The 20,240-nt window shown below is 37.2% G+C and overlaps 1 protein-coding gene across 5 annotated transcripts in view; it reads right to left on the reverse strand.

The window, feature by feature from the left end:
* Positions 1-20,240, reverse strand: part of LOC309958201 (TLC domain-containing protein 4-like) — a 65,131-nt gene that overhangs the window by 18,137 nt on the left and 26,754 nt on the right. For all 5 annotated transcript variants that reach the window (XM_082833888.1, XM_082833884.1, XM_082833886.1 and 2 more), the window contains 3 exons: positions 18,865-18,923; positions 16,593-16,687; positions 1,451-1,524 (listed from right to left, as the gene is read on the reverse strand). In XM_082833888.1, coding sequence (XP_082690014.1) covers positions 1,451-1,524; positions 16,593-16,687; positions 18,865-18,923 — 228 coding nt within the window. The remainder of the gene's footprint in view (positions 1-1,450; positions 1,525-16,592; positions 16,688-18,864; positions 18,924-20,240) is intronic.

Raw genomic sequence — 20,240 nt, forward strand, 5'->3', positions numbered from 1 at the left:
AGAATCTAAAGAGGATGCAGTGTTTAGTAAGAAAGGAAGGTACTGAAAGTGGAACACAAGGAAGATGACTTTGGTAGCACAGTGAGGAAAGGACTGAAGAGTGGGTGAATGTGGAATTCAAATTAGGAAGTCAGTTGGAAAGCTATCGCAGCAATCAACCATGGAGATCCCGAAGGCCCTAAACTGGGACCATGGATGTGGAAGGAAAGGAGCAGCTAAACATTTCACAGAAAAAATGTCAGCAGACCCTGTCAAATGACAAGACAAGGGTAATAAAGGATAATAATCAATCCATTGTCAAAAATGAGCAACTACCTCCCTCCAGGAGGTGGAGCTTAATTTCTCTCTCCCCACCCGCTTTGAGAGTGGGCTATACTTCATGCCTTGCTTTCAAAGAGAGTAAAGAAAAGGAAAAACTTCACAGTGGAGAAAGCTGGCCAACACCACCTCAGCCACATGATGAAAGTTCACATCCACAATGATGTCACATGGGTATCATGTAGCCCCTGATACGTGATGAGAAGGGCACTTCACCTCTATAGGATTCCTTCCGAAAACCTATAACCTCCATCCAGTTATGAGAAAAACAGGCAAATCCAGACTGGAGGACATTCTACAGAATACCTGGACAGTATCCCTTAACATTGTCAGGGTCGTGAAAAACAAGGAAAGACTAAGAATCTGTTACAGACGAGAGGAGACTGGGGAGGCGTGACAACTAAATGCAATATGGCAGCCTAGACTGAACCGAAGAACAAAAAGAAGATACTAATGGAAAAACTCCTGAAATCCAACAAAGTCTCAAGTTCACTTAATAGTAAAGTATCGATGCTGGTTTCTTAGTTTTGACAAATGTTCCTTGATAATGTAAGATATTAATAGGGGAAACTAGGTGAAGGGTATATGGGAGCTTCTGTGCTATCTTTGTAACTTTCCTGTGAATCTAAAATGAAAAGATTATTTTAAAAGAGGGACTAAGATAATGTTGGTGTCAGAATTTGGGAACAGGAGGAAGTTGGTGTCAGGAATATTAACTGGACCCAAGATAAATCCAGTAAAACAAAGTATCATCATACCACAAAGAGAGCTGGGTTCAAGAGCCAGGACCACCACCTTCTAGCTTGGGAATCTTGGATAAGATTCCCTAACCTTTCCAAGGCTCAGTTTCCTCATTTGTACAATGGTGATAATTCGTATCACATACTCTTTTTTTTTTTTTCCGGACGCGCAGGCTCAGTGGCCATGGCTCACGGGCCCAGCCGCCCCGCGGCACGTGGGATCTTCCTGGACCGGGGCACGAACCCGTGTCTCCTGCATCAGCAGGCAGACTCTCAACCACTATGCCACCAGGGAAGCCCATACTCTCATTTTTATATTTAGGATCTTGGGGGAAAATTTCCCCAAACCAAACAGCCCAAGTTTAAAATAATTAATGATATCAGTTACCTACCGCTGATTCACAAAAGGGCTGGAAAGTTCTGCAAGCAGGCGAAAATTCCCAATGTATCCCAGCACTCCATCCCTCTGGGTGATAAAACATAAAACATAATGTCAGGGAAAACATTCTTATCAAAATTTCCAAACATCGAAGAAACATTCCATAGCTTCTCAGCATAAAATAATGATCAATATAAACACAAACCAAGTCTGCTAAACGGATTTTCTTCTCCGTGAAAACTTAGAAATGTCATTAGAATTCTACAGCATTTTTTAAAGACAACATATTGCATACTTATGTTCACTTATGTATACCATATTCACTTAGAAAAACAGATTTCAAGCAGTTGTCTCACGCTAAACTAATGAATTCTGCACATAGCCATTAGTAACAGCATTCTCAAATTACCGTAGAAATAATGATTAAAGTAGTGTGAATTTAGGAAGTTGAGAAATTTTATAGCAATTAAATATCAAATAGGAATGTAGTTTAATATCCATTAGGAGCACCTTAAAAATCTCAAGAGTGTATTTCACTTCCTAAGTAACAATATATAAGCCTGTGAGCAGATACACATTTGTCAAACATAACAACACATGTTAAACCATATCTGTCATATTTGACCTGAAAAATATATTTGTCAATCAGAAGATACTATAGCTAAAACACACACTTTGGGGACCTTTCTGAATTTAGAAACATAATGCCTAGTACTTTCCACTAATTTAATATTCGGAAAAGTATACTAAATAAGCATTAGAAAGAAAACCGAAAGTATACATTCCAAAAATTTTACGTAATTTTAAGTGTTACTAGTTAAATGGAGTCATTCTAGCACTTCCAATTAAATCAATTGTGATTACACACCAAAAGAACCTGCCCCTTAAAACATCAGATATACCAGAACTTCAGAAATACTTTTCCTACTGTTTATACCACACTGCCTTCCAAATGGGAAAAATATAAAGCAATAATGAAAAAATAATAATGAATGGACTTTTTATTTGAAGATTCTCAGTTCTTCTCTATGTAAATTATTTTAGGGATTAAAAACTGAGAGCTGGACTGCAAGAGTTAGCTTTCCAAAAGGAATCTAAAACTTTTTATAATCTCAAACCCACTGTCCTTAGTGAAACTGAAATGGGTGATGAGGAAGAAGAGGAGGACAGCAGAGAGACAAAGACAGTGGCCAAGATGAGCACGATGCACAGAGGTGGCGGGAGAGGAGGATGCTCAACATGTTACAGTCAACCAGACACAGCCACAGCAGTCCAAAGCCACATGACAATACACGGGAAATAACTACGCGCATGCGTTATCACTTTAACACAGAAATACGTGTAAATTTGAATTTACATATTATTCTGTACTATTTACTTTTCTGTTACAATAAATGCATTTATTTAAACAACAGGACCAGTTAATGGTGGCAATTAGTAATTAATAGTGGGACTAAACAAATAAAATTGTGGAAAAATATAATATTTTTAGAATGTTTCTGGCCTTTTACTTTTCTTTGTTAGATATTTAAACGTAGTAGATTACATTATTTTTTTTATTGTGTCTTTAAGAAGCATAAATGTAAGACTTTTAAAAAGGAGAATGTAAATACAATAGGACTAAACAGTTATTACCTGTATTTAATAAAAAAATAATAATGCTATCTTTCTATCCATGACACAGTAGGATAGTTTTACTCCTTATTTCCTTTTCCAATAATACTTTTCTGAAATGCCTGCGGCCTTTAGGATAGCCTTATTTTTTTGCAGAAGTAAAACAACTACAGTTAAATGTAAAATTCACTTTGACTTGTAACTCTGCTCTTAGAGGCCCACATTACTGTTATCAGTCCAGTATGATGATCTCAAGCTACGTATTTTCTCAACAAAGGTGTTTAAGCATAAAATACATAAAATTTTACTTACTAGCAATAGCAGGCTTTTAGAATTATAAGAATTAAGTTTCCAGCTCTCTAAGAGTATCTATCCACTTTGTATCTACAGGCTTGTTCTGGTAGATCAGCTGTTTGTAAGGTCATCTGTATGTATAAATTCATCGTATATGCCATCTATTTCTAAAATATCTATCATTTTAAGACACTCTAGAGTACCCTAGATGGATTCCAATAAGTTACAATTTTAGTTTAAAAAAAAAGTACTATTTAAGTAGCTACCCTTTTCTGGTAACATTTTTGTGTTTTGTTTTGTTTTTTTAATTTATTTATTTTATTTACTTAATTTTTTTGGCTGCATCGGGTCTTCATCGCTGCGCGCGGGCTTTCTCTAGTTGCGGCGAGCGGGGGCTACGCTTCGTTGTGGCACGTGGGCATATCTCGTTGCAGTGGCTTCTCTTGTTGCAGAGCATGGGCTCTAGGCACGCAGGCTTCAGTAGTTGTGGCACACGGGCTCAGTAGTTGTGGCTCGCAGGCTCTAGAGCACAGGCTCAGTAGTTGTGGCACATGGGCTTAGTTGCTCCACAGCATGTGGGATCTTCCTGGACCAGGGCTCGAACCCGTGTCTCCTGCATTGGCAGGTGGATTCTCAACCACTGCGCCACAGGGGAAGCCCCCAGTTTTGAGTTGTGAAGCAGTTTTAGTTCCAAACAATGAGCCATTATTTCACTGTATGAGTTTTTGTCACAATCTGCACATAACATCAAGCAATGCAGGTTCCGAGAGTTCATCCTTTTCTAGCTCCTCGTGGCCTCTTCAATGATCATCAGTTTTGGAGAACCAGTCCATAAATATCTGTTTCACTGCAGATATTCTATTTGGACAATTCATTATAATTAAGCAATTAAGTTTGGGGAGTCAGGGATAGTTAATGAATGATCATGGGCCTGGGGTGTGCAGGCCAGGATTTGAACACTAGCTCTCCTAAGTGACCTTGGGCAAAGCTGACCAAAACCTCAGTTTCTCCATTTGTAAAACAGGCAGAATACTGTCTTTATGACAGAATTGATGTGAGAATAAGACAAAATGCAGGGGCTTCCCTGGTGGCACAGTGGTTAAGAATCCGCCTGCCAATGCAGGAGACACGAGTTCGAGCCCTGGTCCGGGAAGATCCCACACGCCGTGGAGCAACTCAGCCCGTGCACCACAACTACTGAGCCTGCGCTCTAGAGCCCGTGAGCCACAACTACGGAAGCCCGCGTGCCTAGAGCCTGTGCTCGGCAACAAAAGAAGCCACCACAATGTGAAGCCCGTGCGCAGCAACGAAGACCCATTGCAGCCAAAAGTAAATAAATAAATAGATTTTTTTTAAATTTAAAAAGACAAAATGCACACTAATGGCAAACAGGAAAAATACTAAAACAGAAAAGGCACTCTAAAAAAAATTAAGTTAAAAGTGAAATTGAACCAGGTAATTTTTCTTACTATAGCTATAAAGAAGATTAAATAAGTTTGAACAAGTCCTAAAAGGACCTATTCCTTCTTTCCTAGACAGAAGCCTCCACCTCTAGTCACTGATCCCTGAGCCTTGGATGACTACACAGGACTAAGGGCCACACCTGAAATGATGATGATGAATGGATGATAAGAAAGACAGATCACCATCACCATTAGTAAGGACTAAATGTAGGTTCACTACTGCTACTTTACTATAAAAGATGAATCATATTAATAATCACTCCTCCAAAAGTAGTTAATGTTACTTTCTAATTGCTGCAGAAAAAAATCCAGGTTGAAAAGGAAAATAAATACTTCTAAGAGAAGACTCACCTGTTTTATTTACCCAATAGGTTATATCAACCTTTTACCTCACTTTGCACAACTATACTGCACCCAACCCAAACTTAATTCTTCACCACAAGTTTATGCTCATGACCATCACAGCATGGTAGAGTTAAAATGGCCTCTGAAGATTGCCTATTTCAATTACCCACAGATGTTTTAAATCCCTTCTACAAAAGCTCTTCCAGGTTGCCCCCCAGCGTGGACAACTCCATGGTGAGTAGAGTAGCATCTCCTAAAGCAGCTTTCCAAAAGTTCCAGAACTACACTGTACCCTCTTTTTATTTTTTTATTTTTTTGCGGTACGTGGGCCTCTCACTGTTGTGGCCTCTCCCGTTGCGGAGCACAGGCTCCGGATGCGCAAGCTCAGCGGCCATGGCTCTCGGGCCCAGCCGCTCCGCGGCATGTGGGATCCTCCCGGACCAGGGCACGAACCCGCGTCCCCTGCATCGGCAGGCGGACTCTCAACCACTGCGCCACCAGGGAAGCCCTACTGTACCCTCTTTGACGTCCACCTGCCAGTCCTACTCCTAATCCTGGCTATCCAAAATCTCTTTTTCATATGACAACCCTTCAAATATTTAATGACTGTCCAAGTACATGTCTATCTTCTTTCCAGATACCGTTTCCAATTTGCTCAGAAAATTCTGGCCCACCCTCTTAAAAGTTTCTGAGCCCTATGAACTGCCAGTATTCATAAAACAAAAACAAACAGATCCAACAACAAAAACCAACGAATCTCTTGATGAAAAGAACCATTTACACATAATAATCTCTACACATTAACCAGTTAAATCACATACGCACATACATCTTTTTGAGGGGACAGGGTAACCTTCCTAAAGAGAATTTTAGTAGAACATGTCACTACCCTTAAAAATGTACATACCACTTGCTCAGAAATCCCACAAAATTAGTCTTTGAAAATAATTATGTATAGGCACAAATAGGAAAACATAAGAATGTTTCCTCAAGTTATACACAATAGTAAAACTGAGAACAAACATGCAACAATAGGGAATTGATTAAATATGATTATATATCCATATGCCATCAACAGAGATAATGATAGAACCAAATGGCCTGAAAATAAAAACATCTTCAGAACTTGCTGAAGACTTAGAGAGTAAACCTCTTTTACCCTCTTTCTTAGACAATTATTTGAGGATATGCTGCAGCACGAGTCAGTAAACCAAGACATATGGGATGCAGGAAACAGTGACCCCAAACCAGGGGAGTAATGGCAGGAAGCCTGGGACATCAAGTAGCAGACCTAGAGAGCAGGAGAATGGAGAGCTCCAGGGGCAGGTATCTGGGGGAAAGACGACTGCAGAGATGGGATGCTATCCTCCAAGATATGGAACAACTCAAATATAAGACAAAGGCGTATGTTACAAGAAAAAAAGGAAGGCGATTAGAAACTCGAAGCAAAAATTAGACAGGAAATGTAATCCTGGTTGTGCAGTGAACTATTTTAATACAGTCATAATAAACACTTGATTTTCTCTGTGTAGGATCAACTGTATATAAAGGAAAACAATATGATTATAGAATAAAAGGCAAATATGTTAAAATCTTGGTAATACAAGTACAAATGACAGAAACTGGGAAGCACAGTGGGAGTGACAGAAGTGGATGGAAGGACAGAAGCACAGACATCTTCACCTTAAAGGATCCAGAGGTGCCACAAACCAGAAATAAAAGTGTTTAAAGTTTCCAAAGGAACGGAGAGAGAAAATCAAATTACTTTAACTACATGGGAAAAAAGGCAAGGAAAACAGACGTGTGAGTGTTAAATTCTTACCCATCATGGCAAGAAGATAATTAACATGTCTAACATTGACAAATCAAGAGGTGGCTGACAGTCACCTAAGTGACCACCATCAATTCCTTCCCTTCCTCATATCAAGAGGTGGAGTCTTACTTTCCTCCCCTTGAAGCTGGGCTGCCTCAGTGACTCACTCGACCAGCAGAATGCAGTGGAAGTGAAGTTCTGGGTCTTCTGAAGCTAGGTCATAAGAAGCCATGCAACTTCCTCCTGGGTCCATTGGAACACTCACTCTTGAGATGCTCTCTATCTGAACACCATAGCCAGGCTATGAGAAGCTCAAGCCACATGGAGGGGCCACATACAGGAGCTCTAGGCAACGAGCCTGCTGATGTCTGAGCAGGAAGCCAGCATCAACTACCAGCTACTTAAATGGGCCCCTTTCAACCCAGTTGACCCTTTAGATGATCCAGTCCCAACAGCTACCTAACAGCACACACATGAGACCTCGTGCAAGGACCACCAAGCCTTCTTCCTTCTTCTTTTCTTTTTTTCAATATAATTAAGATCTCATGAGTCAATGGGTTTCACTGGCCAAAGTCAGTATTCTAACTGATGATCAAAATGTCACTTTTTTAGCCAAAGTGAGAGCCATCACGTTGGTTCCTGTGTCTTTTCGACAAGACCCTTTTAGTCTTTGATAGGTTCCTTGCTTTCTGACACAAGATTACCAGAGTTATTTTGTTGTATGCAATACTTCAATATGTAAAACAAATTAAAAATTTTTGGTTTTGATCCCATTTTTGTAATATATATTCATACCCAGAATGCTAGTTTGTTTTTTTTTAAATATTAATTTATTTTATTTATTTTTGCTGTGTTGGGTCTTCGTTTCTGTGCGAGGGCTTTCTCTAGTTGTGGCAAGCGGGGGCCACTCTTCATCACAGTGCGTGGGCCTCTCTTGTTGTGGAGCACAGCCTCCAGACATGCAGGCTCAGTAGTTGTGGCTCACGGGCCTAGTTGCTCCACGGCATGTGGGATCCTCCCAGACCAGGGCTCGAACCCGTGTCCCCTGCATTAGCAGGCAGATTCTCAACCACTGCGCCACCAGGGAAGCCCGATAGTTTTTTACTTATGCATATATACAAGTAGGATACACTCCTAAATGTAAATGGTAATTAAGTAAATATAAATAGTTATCTCTGGGTTGTGGGATTGGGACATTGTTTTTTCTTTTTTGCTTGTCAATATATTCTAATCTTCAAATAACAATGAGTGACCTAATTAATTTTTTCAAATACCCTCTGCTTGTACATTACTTATCATAGCTTTTTAACTTACAGTGTTGCTGTAAGGGGCCTTAACCACTGTTTTCCAAATGTATTCTTTTGTGGTTTTCTTTCTACCCTTCTGAAATTCTCCTCTGCTTCTTTTACAGGACCAACCTTCTTTCTGGTCCCTGACCCTGACTGCCCTCCCCCAACAAGACACACCTTATTTCTAATGGCACATGGGCCCTTCTCCCCTGGAATAACCATGTATCACCACAAACCTCACAACATCTACAAGCATATTCCTGCCCAAACTCTTTCTCCCATTTCCTTCAGGGTCGCACATTTCTCTAGTGCCCTGGGTCACCTTGCCTTCTTCTTTCCCTTCCTTCTCTGAAATCCAAAATTAGTCACCATGACCTACTGACTACAAAATGGCTTTTAGTTTAGTTTCTTCCTCACTAATAAAACCACCAAAGTTACGTTCTTCATAATCTATCATCTACATTATTCCAATAACCTCCTCAAAGAGATCTTCTCCCATGCAGCTTTCTTTTTCCTATGTTATCACCACCAGATTTATTTTTCTAATATGCCAACTGCATCAAGTTATCTTTTGGCCAAAGGTCCTACAACAATTCTGTGAAAAGTAAAATGCAAGGCTGATGAGTTAGAATGTTCACTCCATCAGGCAGCCCCATCTGACTCATCCAAACGTACAACCACCGCTGAGCCCACATGAATCCCGTAGGCTGACAACCCAAGTCCTTCCTACCACCCATGAAGATCTGACCTCTTCTCCTCATGTTTTCCAACCTAGAAAGCCTTCCCTACTTTTATCTGCTGATCTAAACATGCTTTTATCTTTTGTTTTGGAAGACTGACTAAGTCTCATCTACCTCAAAAGCTCTCTTGGAAAATTTTAAAGAAACACAAATATATATATATGAAAATTCCCGAACAATTTATATAAACTGCAAGAATATACATAAGTATTGTCAGTAGTTATCTCTGGAGACTCAGACCTAGAAAACGTTATACTTACTAAGCCCTGTATGTCTACAAACTCACAATTTTTTTATAAACATGCATATTCAGACAAAAAAAATAATGGAAATTAACACATTCATCTTTCCATTTCCTAAATTGCTATAGCATTACAGAGTTGTCACGGGGTGATGTGTTACTTGAATTTTTAAAGATAGTTTCCCATAGTTAAATCTCGGAACCTGCGGGACTGAATTAGGTAGCTATCATATTCTTAATTCCTTACCTCTCCCCACCACCACCTCCTCAGTTCAAAACCACTGCGAGCCAGTGAACTATGCGTCAGTAGCCTGGCTTCCATAGTCTCTGATCCTGCACATCAATGACTCTCGACCTGTTTAATCCAGTTCACCCGTGAGAGTCAGCATCACGTGTGGCACAGGCTTCCACAGGCACAGGTGGCCATTAGATAAGATTCAGGTTATGTATAATTCCTTGTTACCTTATCCTTACCCCACCAACAAAACCTACTAAAACACAAGTGAGATAGACACTAGTAAGAGGACAGGTTTAATTCAGCTCTAATAAATTATACATCTTGATACTTTACTGTTAGTAAATTACGGCAAAACTCACAACTGACTCTGGTCAATGTGGTGTTTCCACTTCTGCCATCTATCTTTAAGGAGCTTTGCCTATAGTAAAATTCATACTGGCCATGGCCTCTGCATGACTCTATGAGGGAAAACAAAATAAGATTTGTCTGATCCCTTCCAGAGCTTAAAAGAAAATTTTCCTTTCAGCCAGTGATTATGAAAATCTGGATTTTCTTATCACAGGACATTTAATTTTCTAACAGCCAAGAGTGGCTAGGGTCAGGAATTTAGAAGGTGAGGGAGAAAGATAAATAAAATTATTATGCACCTACTACTGCTAGCATGATACTAAATACTGTGCCACTATCAATGGCTTGGAGTGGGATGGGCACACTTTCCCACCACTAGGGCTATGTAATTTGTGTGAGGTAAGTTATGGGCACTGGGGTTTATATAAAAATGTGACTATGTTCTACTGTAGCAATTAGGAGGTACTTTTTCTAGGCTATTTAGACTGACCCATAATCTTAGGACATTTCCGTGGGAAACCCTTTCAGAACACCATGAATCTAGAAATGAGATTTGGGAACACAATCCACCCTATATTTAATTACTCTTTGCCTAACTTTAATCATTCAAGGTTTTTGATTATTTACTTATAAGACAGAGTTGAAGGTTTGAGCTAACACACAGGACCGGATTGGATTGCCCAATCTGGCTCATGTGAAACAGTGATCTTACCTAGAATTAAGCTTTACTAACTACTACAAGGATAGAGGCTATCAGATAATTCAGAGGCAGTAGAGAGAGGCTTGGGACGTGAAGGGCAGTTGGCAAGCCAGGTCCTTCCTGTGTTGAACAAGCAGCACTGGCCCAGAAGGTGTGAAGGCTCTACTAGGTGAGGTTCACCAAGTTCCTCACATGCAGTGAGAGTTCATCTTATAAAACATCTCCATTTTATACCTCCAAACAACTGTACAGACTACATGACATTCTCCAAAGAGCCAGGCCTCACAGAGCCTGGGTTCTCTTTACTATAGGGAATCCTTAGCCAGGAACAGGCTAAGAGCATTCCAGAGTTAAGACCTCTTTCTCCTAACAAATGTCGGTACATACCCTATTTACCCAAAGGTCCTGTCGACAAGGAGATTAGACCTGGGTCACTTGCCTTCTTTTCTTCCCCTCCCTTTCTCCCAAGGAAGTAAATGCATCTGCAGACCAGCTGCTTTCACCCCTTCCTCCCTGGGTTACTTAAGAACTTGGTGACAAAACGTAGCTTATTCTTACTTGCCCATTGCCTAGCTCTCCAGTATTAGAACTAAATCCAATCATTTCATCAAAACAGTTGAATCACAGAATCTCAGACTTATAGAACTTTAAAGATGATTTAGTATAAGCTCCGACCTAAAGCTTCTACTTATTATATCTATCTGATTGAAGATATCTTACGGTAAAAAGAACCACTTTAAAAGGCTGTTGTTATAATCTATTCACTGGGAATGTCTCTGTTGTAAAACAGCAGTCTCCCCTACCTCTCTTTACCATCCCCATTGGTCCTAATTCCAATGTCTGAATTAAATCAGAGTAAGTCTACTTCCTCTTCCACTTAACAGTCCTTTCACATTTCCAAGGACATTTCAAAGCCATGTAGTTGTCCTACAACTTATCTTTTCTAAGCTGACCTCTCTGGGTCCTTCAGTTGTTTATCCCAGGGCAAGAGCCACCTAATCTAATCTCCCCTCTACAGTTATCTGGCAGCTCGCCCCAGAACATATGCAATTTTAGAGACTCCAGATGCTGTTAGTATGGTCTAACTAGGAAACTGTAATTTGTTTGAACTGGATACTGTACCTCCCCTAATAGAGTAAACATTTAAAAACAGCTTTCTTTTTTAGCAGATGTGACGTGCTATTGGTACAACAATTGTGGTCATCTGCCACTTCCCAGTCATTGCTCTCTTTTTATACATTGTCAAGTCCAAGTGCAAAACTTGACATGCATCACTATCCGGTTCCATCTATTTGTTTCAGCTTATTATTCCAGCCTGAAACTTTAAAAAATGTAATACATCATCCAACATATTATTAGCTCCTCTTCCTAACCTTGCTTCAGTTAATGGATAAGCTTGCATATTTTAAACTTTATTTTATTGTGGTAAAACATACATAACACAAAATTTACCCTTTTAACCACTTTTAAGTGTACAGTTCAGTGGCATTAAGTACATTCATGTTGTTGTGCTGCTATCACCTATCCACCTCCAGAACTTCTTTATATTCCCAACTGAAACTCTTACCCATAAACAGTAACTTCCCAACACCCCCTTCATCCAGCCCCTATCTTATTTTCTGTCTCTAGGAATTTGACTACTTTAGTTACCTCATGTAAGAAGAATCATATAAGATTTCTTTTTAAAAAACCTAATTAAGAACAAAATATCCACTAGGGTAATGAGGACATGGCAATCCTCTTCGTTGACACCTATTTTATCATCACACATCAAGTCCAATACATGAACTGTTTTCTTTCCTGGTTATTAAAGGGAAATAGGTTTCAAAAAATCAGGCCAGCTTAGAGAAAGAAAGGGACACAGCTCTGCTAAGGTAATCCCACTATGCATATCTGAGGAGATGCTCTGTGCCCACAAAAGAGCATGAAGCAGTAAACACAGAACCAGGAAGAAAGAGAAGAATTCCTCCTTACCGAAACTGAGGAAGGCCTTAGAGGAGGTTTGTTATGTTCGTGAAATACGGGAAAGAAATGCTCACATCAGGTATTCTATATTAAAAATGAAATACTGAAACAAATTCCAAAACCAAAAACACACATACCTATATGGAATATGTATGTATCTTTACATATACACACACATAGAACACATATTTTATGAATAAAAAACTGAGCACTTAATATTTTTACCATGGCTAATCCCTCAGTTAGTAGTAAAAGTAATAAACTAACTGTATCATAGCGCTTTTATATAGATTTGTATAAGCGAGCTATAGAAATACTAATAAAACAATTTCTAAGACTTACTTCTGCTAGTCTATCATTCATTACTGTATAAGAAAGCTATCAATCTTTTATTTCAGTAGGAAAAAAGTTATCTAACATATTATACAACTTCTAAAAATAGTTTTGTTTGATTTAAATACTTAAGATGTCTTATTGTATGTAAATTTAGTGGGAAATAGAGATCACAAAGACCTTACTGGTGAATCTTGCTTTAGTGAGCTATATTAAGTACCTATTTTTAATACCTACCTAGTCTACAGAGAAGTTAATTTTTGAAATTTTGTTATCTTAAAATGTTGCTGTAACAGCCACTATAGTTACCTAAAATTTTTCTTTAAGGCTATCTTAATGGGAGAAAAAAAGGAAATACATTATTTAAGTGTAACTGAGAACATGCAACACTATTTAACTCACCTTAAAACAGTAGTTTTTCTTTTTTAACACTGTTAATGATAAAATGTTAGTGAGTCATGGCATTTGTTTCACAGCACTGTGGAAATTTTTGTGTAGACTAAACGTAAGACCAGTATTTTTCTACTTCTTGTCTCCTGACGTAAATTACAACTTTACCTTATCTTACATAACGAATCTCATTTTTCAGTACCACTTCATACACAATTGTTTGCAAAAGGTTTTTAAAACACAGATAACTGGGGTAAAATATTAAACAAAAATCAAAAATCTTCACCTTCAAAGTATCACAACTAATACTAATACCCTTAAATAAATGTAACAAGAGGCATTTGAAACCAAATTTCCTTCTTAAATTGCAGCAGAATGGTTTAATGATTAGATCCTAGGGTAATGGAAAGATGCAGAAGAGTTGGCAAAGTAGGCAGAGACTCAGTGATTTTCTTGTCAAGTTTAAAAGTTTTCCAAATATACTATAACTCAGTATCTAAAGATGTGGTTTGATTGGGGAGAGGAGGTGATTCACAAGGAATACAGGAGAAAACTAACGTTATCCAAGATGTCAGAAAGGGAGAACAAAAGAGGATGGTTTATCCCTAAACATAGAACATTAAAGCCTAAATGTGTCACTTCCTTTATGATAAGAGATTAACCTGTCATATTTTCCCTGATAATGAGTATCCTCCCCAAGGGATGAAAGCTGAATATCAAGAAAAAAGCTGTAGGATTTTTACCTTTCTATGTAGGCAGAAGAGAAGATTTCTTAAGCTCTAAATTATTCCATGAGATAATTTTAAAACTCCAGTAAATATATTAGAGAGAGGATCAAGACATTATACAACTTATTTACAACCTACAATACCCTAAGTTCAAAAGACTCTTACTTAAAAAAAAAAAAAAAAAGGGCTTCCCTGGTGGCGCAGTGGTTGAGAGTCCGCCTGCCAATGCAGGGGACACGGGTTTGTGCCCCGGTATGGGAGGATCCCACATGCCGCGGAGCGGCTGGGCCCGTGAGCCGTGGCCGCTGAGCCTGCGCGTCCGGAGCACAACGGGAGAGGCCACAACAGTGAGAGGCCCGCATACCGCAAAAAAATTAAAAAAAAAAAAAGACTTACTCTTGTTACGTCAGATAAGGTAAAGTTGTTATTTACATTCAACTATTCAGTAGGGCGTACATTTAAAACCTACAGGTAATTAGCCTCTATTCTTCACTTTAAGTTTTAATTAGTTCCAGTTAGAAAATCTTTTAAGAAAAAAAGCTTACTACAAACAGCTTAAATAGTTGCAGAAGTATCAAGTCGAAGTGCTTTCCAAATGTCAGTTCTCATTGCATAAGGGATAAGAATTTCATAAAGTTTATACAAAATAATAATAGTAGTAGTACTTGCTGTTGGTATTTTGTTAGCCTTACTTAAAATGCACAAAGTAACCTGGGAATTCATTGCATGGGAAAAAATTTTCTTATATTCAAATAGTAAATGTAAGATCTATAAATGACATAGGATCTCTACATCTATAAATATTTATTTCATCAATTTTGTTTCTATTTTGTTTCCCTATGAATAGATTCACTTTAATTAGATAATTTTCTTTCATACCATTCATTTATTTCATACAATAGAACAAAGGAAGACATATCAAAAAAGCAACCATCTCTTGAAAAAATTGCAGTTGATTTTCTTATCAACTTTACTAAATAAGGCAGCAGTTAATTTCTTTTTTAAAAATCCAGCATTCACTTCACTAACATTTTATAAAGGCATAAAAGTCCAAAGAGAAAACAGTATTCCTCCCACATAATGAAATATTCAACTTGCCATTCCATGCACAGCAGCCATTTGCCAGGCCTGTGACTTCAGTGGCCGAGAGAGAACAGCAGTTCTTATTAGTCACATTTACAAATGCATGTAAATGACCTGTTATCTTTCACCAGCTTATATTCTTTTCGTAGCACGATGATTAATTGTGACTTATGTTTAGAGACCATACTTCTAACCTGCAGCAGGATATTAAACTCACACGAGTACCCACACACATTCTTCCCTGAGTCAACCAATATTTTGTTAGTCAGTTTCCACGTCTCTTTAGCAAAAGTGTTCAGGAAACAAACTGCATGTATTGCAACTATCTAAGACCTGTAAAAGGTAGAAGTCTATATGTTATAACTACCTATAATGTATTAAAATCTAAAAAGGAAGACAAGGAAATAAACAGTAGGAAATGCCAGTAAAAACAGCCTATTTCTTCAGAAGAATAAAGTGATTATGGATCCCTACTGGGATCCTATAAATACCTACTTATTTATAACATTAAAACCAGCATAGTTTTTAAAACATTTACATTAATTATTTAGACTTATAACTTTAAATGGGTGATATAAAGAGATGCTTTGATGTATCTTATTCTTGCAGAAATAATGTAATCTGATGTCTTATTCACCAGCTATCCTTGTGTGGGGCAATATAAAGAAAAATAGAAGAATATTATTAATACACATTTGTATGAGTTTTTTAAAAGCCCTCAAAATCGTCACAAATGTCCAGTAATATACAGATTTTAGTAATACCAAATAAGAAAAAAAAAAAGCCAGTGGTTACATTTATGTTTTAAAACAGGAAAAACATGGAATGGTATACCACATGTATTACATAAAATTTATACTATTCGAGTTTACATACGTCTATTATTTCCCAGTATCTATCTTGGGTTTGGTGGTCTATATAGGTTGAAAAATAATTGATTGAGAAGAAACCTAACAAAGATGCAAGGGATATAAAATTGCTAATTTACAAATGTATAATGTATTAAAATAATGTTAGAAATAAAAGTTAATATGCACTAGTGCCCCAGATTTGCTGGATCCTCTATTAGCTCAGTCTGGAAGTTCTGATGAAGCCTCTGAACAAGACTCCCCCCTCCCCCCCACCCCCCCCCCCCCCCCCCGCTCTAGCGTACTCAAGTGTAACTATGCTTGTATGTGGAATGGTATATGAAATTAAACAGAAAAGAGATACTTCAGCTGGTTATACAGGAATCTACAGCTAGCTCCGGCTGATAAAACATACATGCATCTAGAAAGATAGACAAATATCAGTAGCCAAATAATCCTAAAGGTTTTGAGTGAACATTCAGGAAATTGGGGTCATCTGACTTTCTCAAAGTGTGTGAATCCAAATAGACGCACTAATACAAATGCGTAAGTAAAGCTATTATTTTTGTTAATACACAGGATAACATCACAAGAGTGATTCCTGAATGCATTTGGGGTTGATCTTTATAAATTAAGAATTGTATGTTTAGATTTATCTTCACCCTTGAGTCGTTACTCCCAATCTTGTCTGCTTGTCAGACCACTGTAAATCCTGGCACTCACCAGTACAAAGTAGTATGCATACAGCGCTGTACAATGGTGAATTATAAAATACTTGTCACCAATCACTTTCCAATACCAAATGAGAATCAACAAATCTGTAACAAGGAAAAATAAGATATTACACAGGAAGAAAGCTTCATTGTTTTTCAAGTGTATTTAACTTTCTCCTGACATCACATCACAGTCCACTCTGAGCCCACAGCACTAGTCTCGTACATCAGGAGCTCAACTACCCCTTTTACCACGAAGTATGTGCTTCCAGATAACTGTCTCCCCTACACTACTGGGACTTCTCTAGGAAGAGGACCAAGTGTGGGCATCCAGCACAGTGCCAGGCGTATAGCTATGTAATGTAAAGTATTTGTTAAAAGTATAAACAAATTAACTTGTTAAAAGGGTTAAATAAAATGAAAATATTACAGGATAAAAATAATTTTAAAATAAGGCTAAATTACTGATTTTTGTCACTATAATAACTCAATCGGGTAAGACGATCTCAGAAAAGGTATAAAACGACTAACTCGTGTATAACACAAATTCAGCAAAAAAATTTTAAAGTTAACATAGAATGTGGTTAAATATCAAAATAGCAAAAAAAAAAAAAAAAAACCCAAACACGAAGAACTATAACTATTAAAAAGATATCTTAAAAAAGAGCTCAAGGCATCCATTTTTCTTTAAATTCTAAATCAATACCACAATTCAGAAAATTGTTTCATTTAATAAAACAGAAACAGTTCCAACTGTGAACACAAGTATTTTCTTTACCAAATGGTTAAACATGAAATTTAAACCTGGAAACAAATGGCAATCATGGATGGAAACCAGAGTCTGATTCAGGTTTTGTGGGTTTGGAGCTTATAGCATGAGGAGCTTCTTTTATAAAAAATAAAAATTACTAATACAAAACTAGATGTGAATATATATAAAGGTAAAAGAAATCATCAGATTATAAATTTTAAGGAGAGGAAAAAATACCACAAATGTGGAAATCAAGAAAATTTAAAACTATTAGTAATTAACTGCCTGATATGCTTCTCTAGATACATTTTTCCTATATTTGGCTGTATATTCTTTGGTCACCAATTTATATGATAATGATCTTATAATATTTTCTATAGAGAGAATAAAAGAATTCACCTTTCATTCAGCTTGGTTTAGAAAGTTTGTTTCAGTTCATAACTCATTTTTAAGTGTTTTGAATTATTACCTTATTTGAGAAAATCTTTATCAAGTTTCTTTCATACAAGATTTCCTGGGTAGTAACTACTCTCTGAATTGACACTCATTAACCAGTGTATGAGGCATATTATAAATTTTGTGTTAACCTTGTCAATGACAGCATTTTGTGCCAAAGAGCAAATCTTTTCCCAATATGTCCACAAGATACACTCTTCTTTTAATTGGGCCGTTGAATAATCCAATAGCCTATTCATTATTTCTATCCCAAATGTATCTTTTCCTCTTAATAAATTACTGTGTTTTAGTTTAATCTAATTTTTTTTTACAATTCACTTCCTGATGGCAGAAAATTTTCTACCGAGTCCATCACTCATCTTTATCACTTTTGTTTCATAGTCCATTATTTTTACTTGGATTTTCTTTCAGCTGTTTATTAAATTTGAAAATTACAAAATAGGGTTCCTTGCATAAATGTCCAAATCAGAGATCTCTTATTTCTCGTTTTATTGAGACAGTCCAAAATGTCTTTTCAAAGAGCAGTTTAAATGGCATATTCTCAACTTAACTTCCCCTCTCTCTCGTTGTGTAAAAGGTTATTCCAACCTCATCCAACATGAGAGAAAATATGACAGAGGGAAATGTGAAGTAGAAAGAGTCCATGATCTTAACTGATTATGACTAAAATACCTTACTTTTGCAAGTCTTACCAAAACAATACAAAACCATGACCATGGGAGCACATTTCAAGGGCCCTTGCAAGTGAGGACCCTGAGGCTTAAACTTCCTTAGCGTCATGGTAATTGCACATGAGCAACTCTTTAGTCCAAAAAGGAACCATCACTAGTAAAAAAAAAAAAAATCCAGGCCTAACTGAGGCCCCACTCTGCAGCTCTGATCTTTGAGAACCAGAGAGCCAACATGAAAAATGTTTCATGTTCTACCATTACAGCAGATATTTTTTTCCCTCAGTATGGATCCTAAAAGTTGCTTCTTAAATAAATAAACCAAAAGCATAGACTATGTATGTATTCTTTGCATAATTCCATAAGTAGTCTAAAAAGAAACAGACAGTGAACAACATATCACATACCAGAAATGAGGTAGCCTGAAGCAATAGCAATATTCACTTTCACAAGAGATGGATCACCCCTATAAATATTAAAAAACAGGTTCCTTTTTTTAGCACATGGTTATAGATGACAGCTACTTTTTTTTCTATTGAGATTTAAATATAACTTAAATGTTCTCTATAGGTGCTCAAATGGTAACTTGTCATTTGCACAAGGTACTCTGTTAGCTACAATGCTTCTAACTGCAATAATCATAATTGCTTATACTTATTAGCCCAAAGTTTTATGAAAATAATATTACCAAAAGACAACATTTTATAAGTGTGTTCTCATATGATTTGTTTGTGAAAGGACTCAAATGGAATTCCAGATGCTGGTTGTTGTTGTTTTGATTCCTTATTCTGAATCAGAGACTCAAATAGCCTCAAGAAATCATCTAGCCTGCCCCTGATTTAGAGGCACTATACTGTTACCCTCACTTTACTGAGGACTGGAGAGATTTGCCTGTTATCACAAGTTAGAAATTGATCGGAACAGAACAGTTTAATCCTGCTGTTTCGACCCTTACACATATCAAGATCCTACACTTTTGCCCTGCTCATGCTCTTGGCTCCAAGAAACAGATACAAATCATCAGTCCTTTATCTGACTTTTAATGTGAACTACTGGTAAAATGAACATAAAATAAAACTGACAACAGGTAAACTACAAGTGGAAATATTTAGTAGAAGTCATGTCTTCTTTACAAATTTTGATCTGTAAATATGATCCAGGAAAATTGAACCTGGAATAAATTATGGTATCTAAGAAAATGTTAAAATATCAAAAAATATAATAGGTAAAAATTTGATAAGGACAAATTGGTCAATGAATCAAATCTTTGTCATAAAATTTACTTCCCAAAACAACTGGTTCTGTTGACAATCATGTGGGTAAAATAAAAATATGAAAAAAAAGTAGCAATTGTTTAGGTAGAGCACATTAAAACTTGGTCAAGGAATGAAATTCACTAAATTAATTCACTTTGAAAAATATCTTCTCAGTGAAAATGTATGAATACTGGTATAACTCTGACCAGCATAATTCCATATTTATGAATAAAAAACAACATCATTGCAGTCAAATAGAGATGGTCAAAAGACCTGGTCAAATTGCCCCACATCCCTCAGAACCCACGTCTATCACATCCCTGTGCAGTGCTTTTTCAAAACACTCCCAATCCCTCAAACTAAACTGAACTAAGTCTTCTCATATAATGCCAGGAAGTACAGTTTGTAAAACTTCTTTCATTGGAATGGCATTTAAATTCTTAAAAAAGAATCATCTTACAAATTATCGTGTTATGGCTAAACATAATTATTATTCGTGCTTCAAATCGTCTCATGTGGTACTAAAT

This window comes from Leucopleurus acutus, assembly GCF_964270905.1.
Source record: "Leucopleurus acutus genome assembly, chromosome: 2".
NCBI lineage: Eukaryota > Metazoa > Chordata > Mammalia > Artiodactyla > Delphinidae > Leucopleurus > Leucopleurus acutus.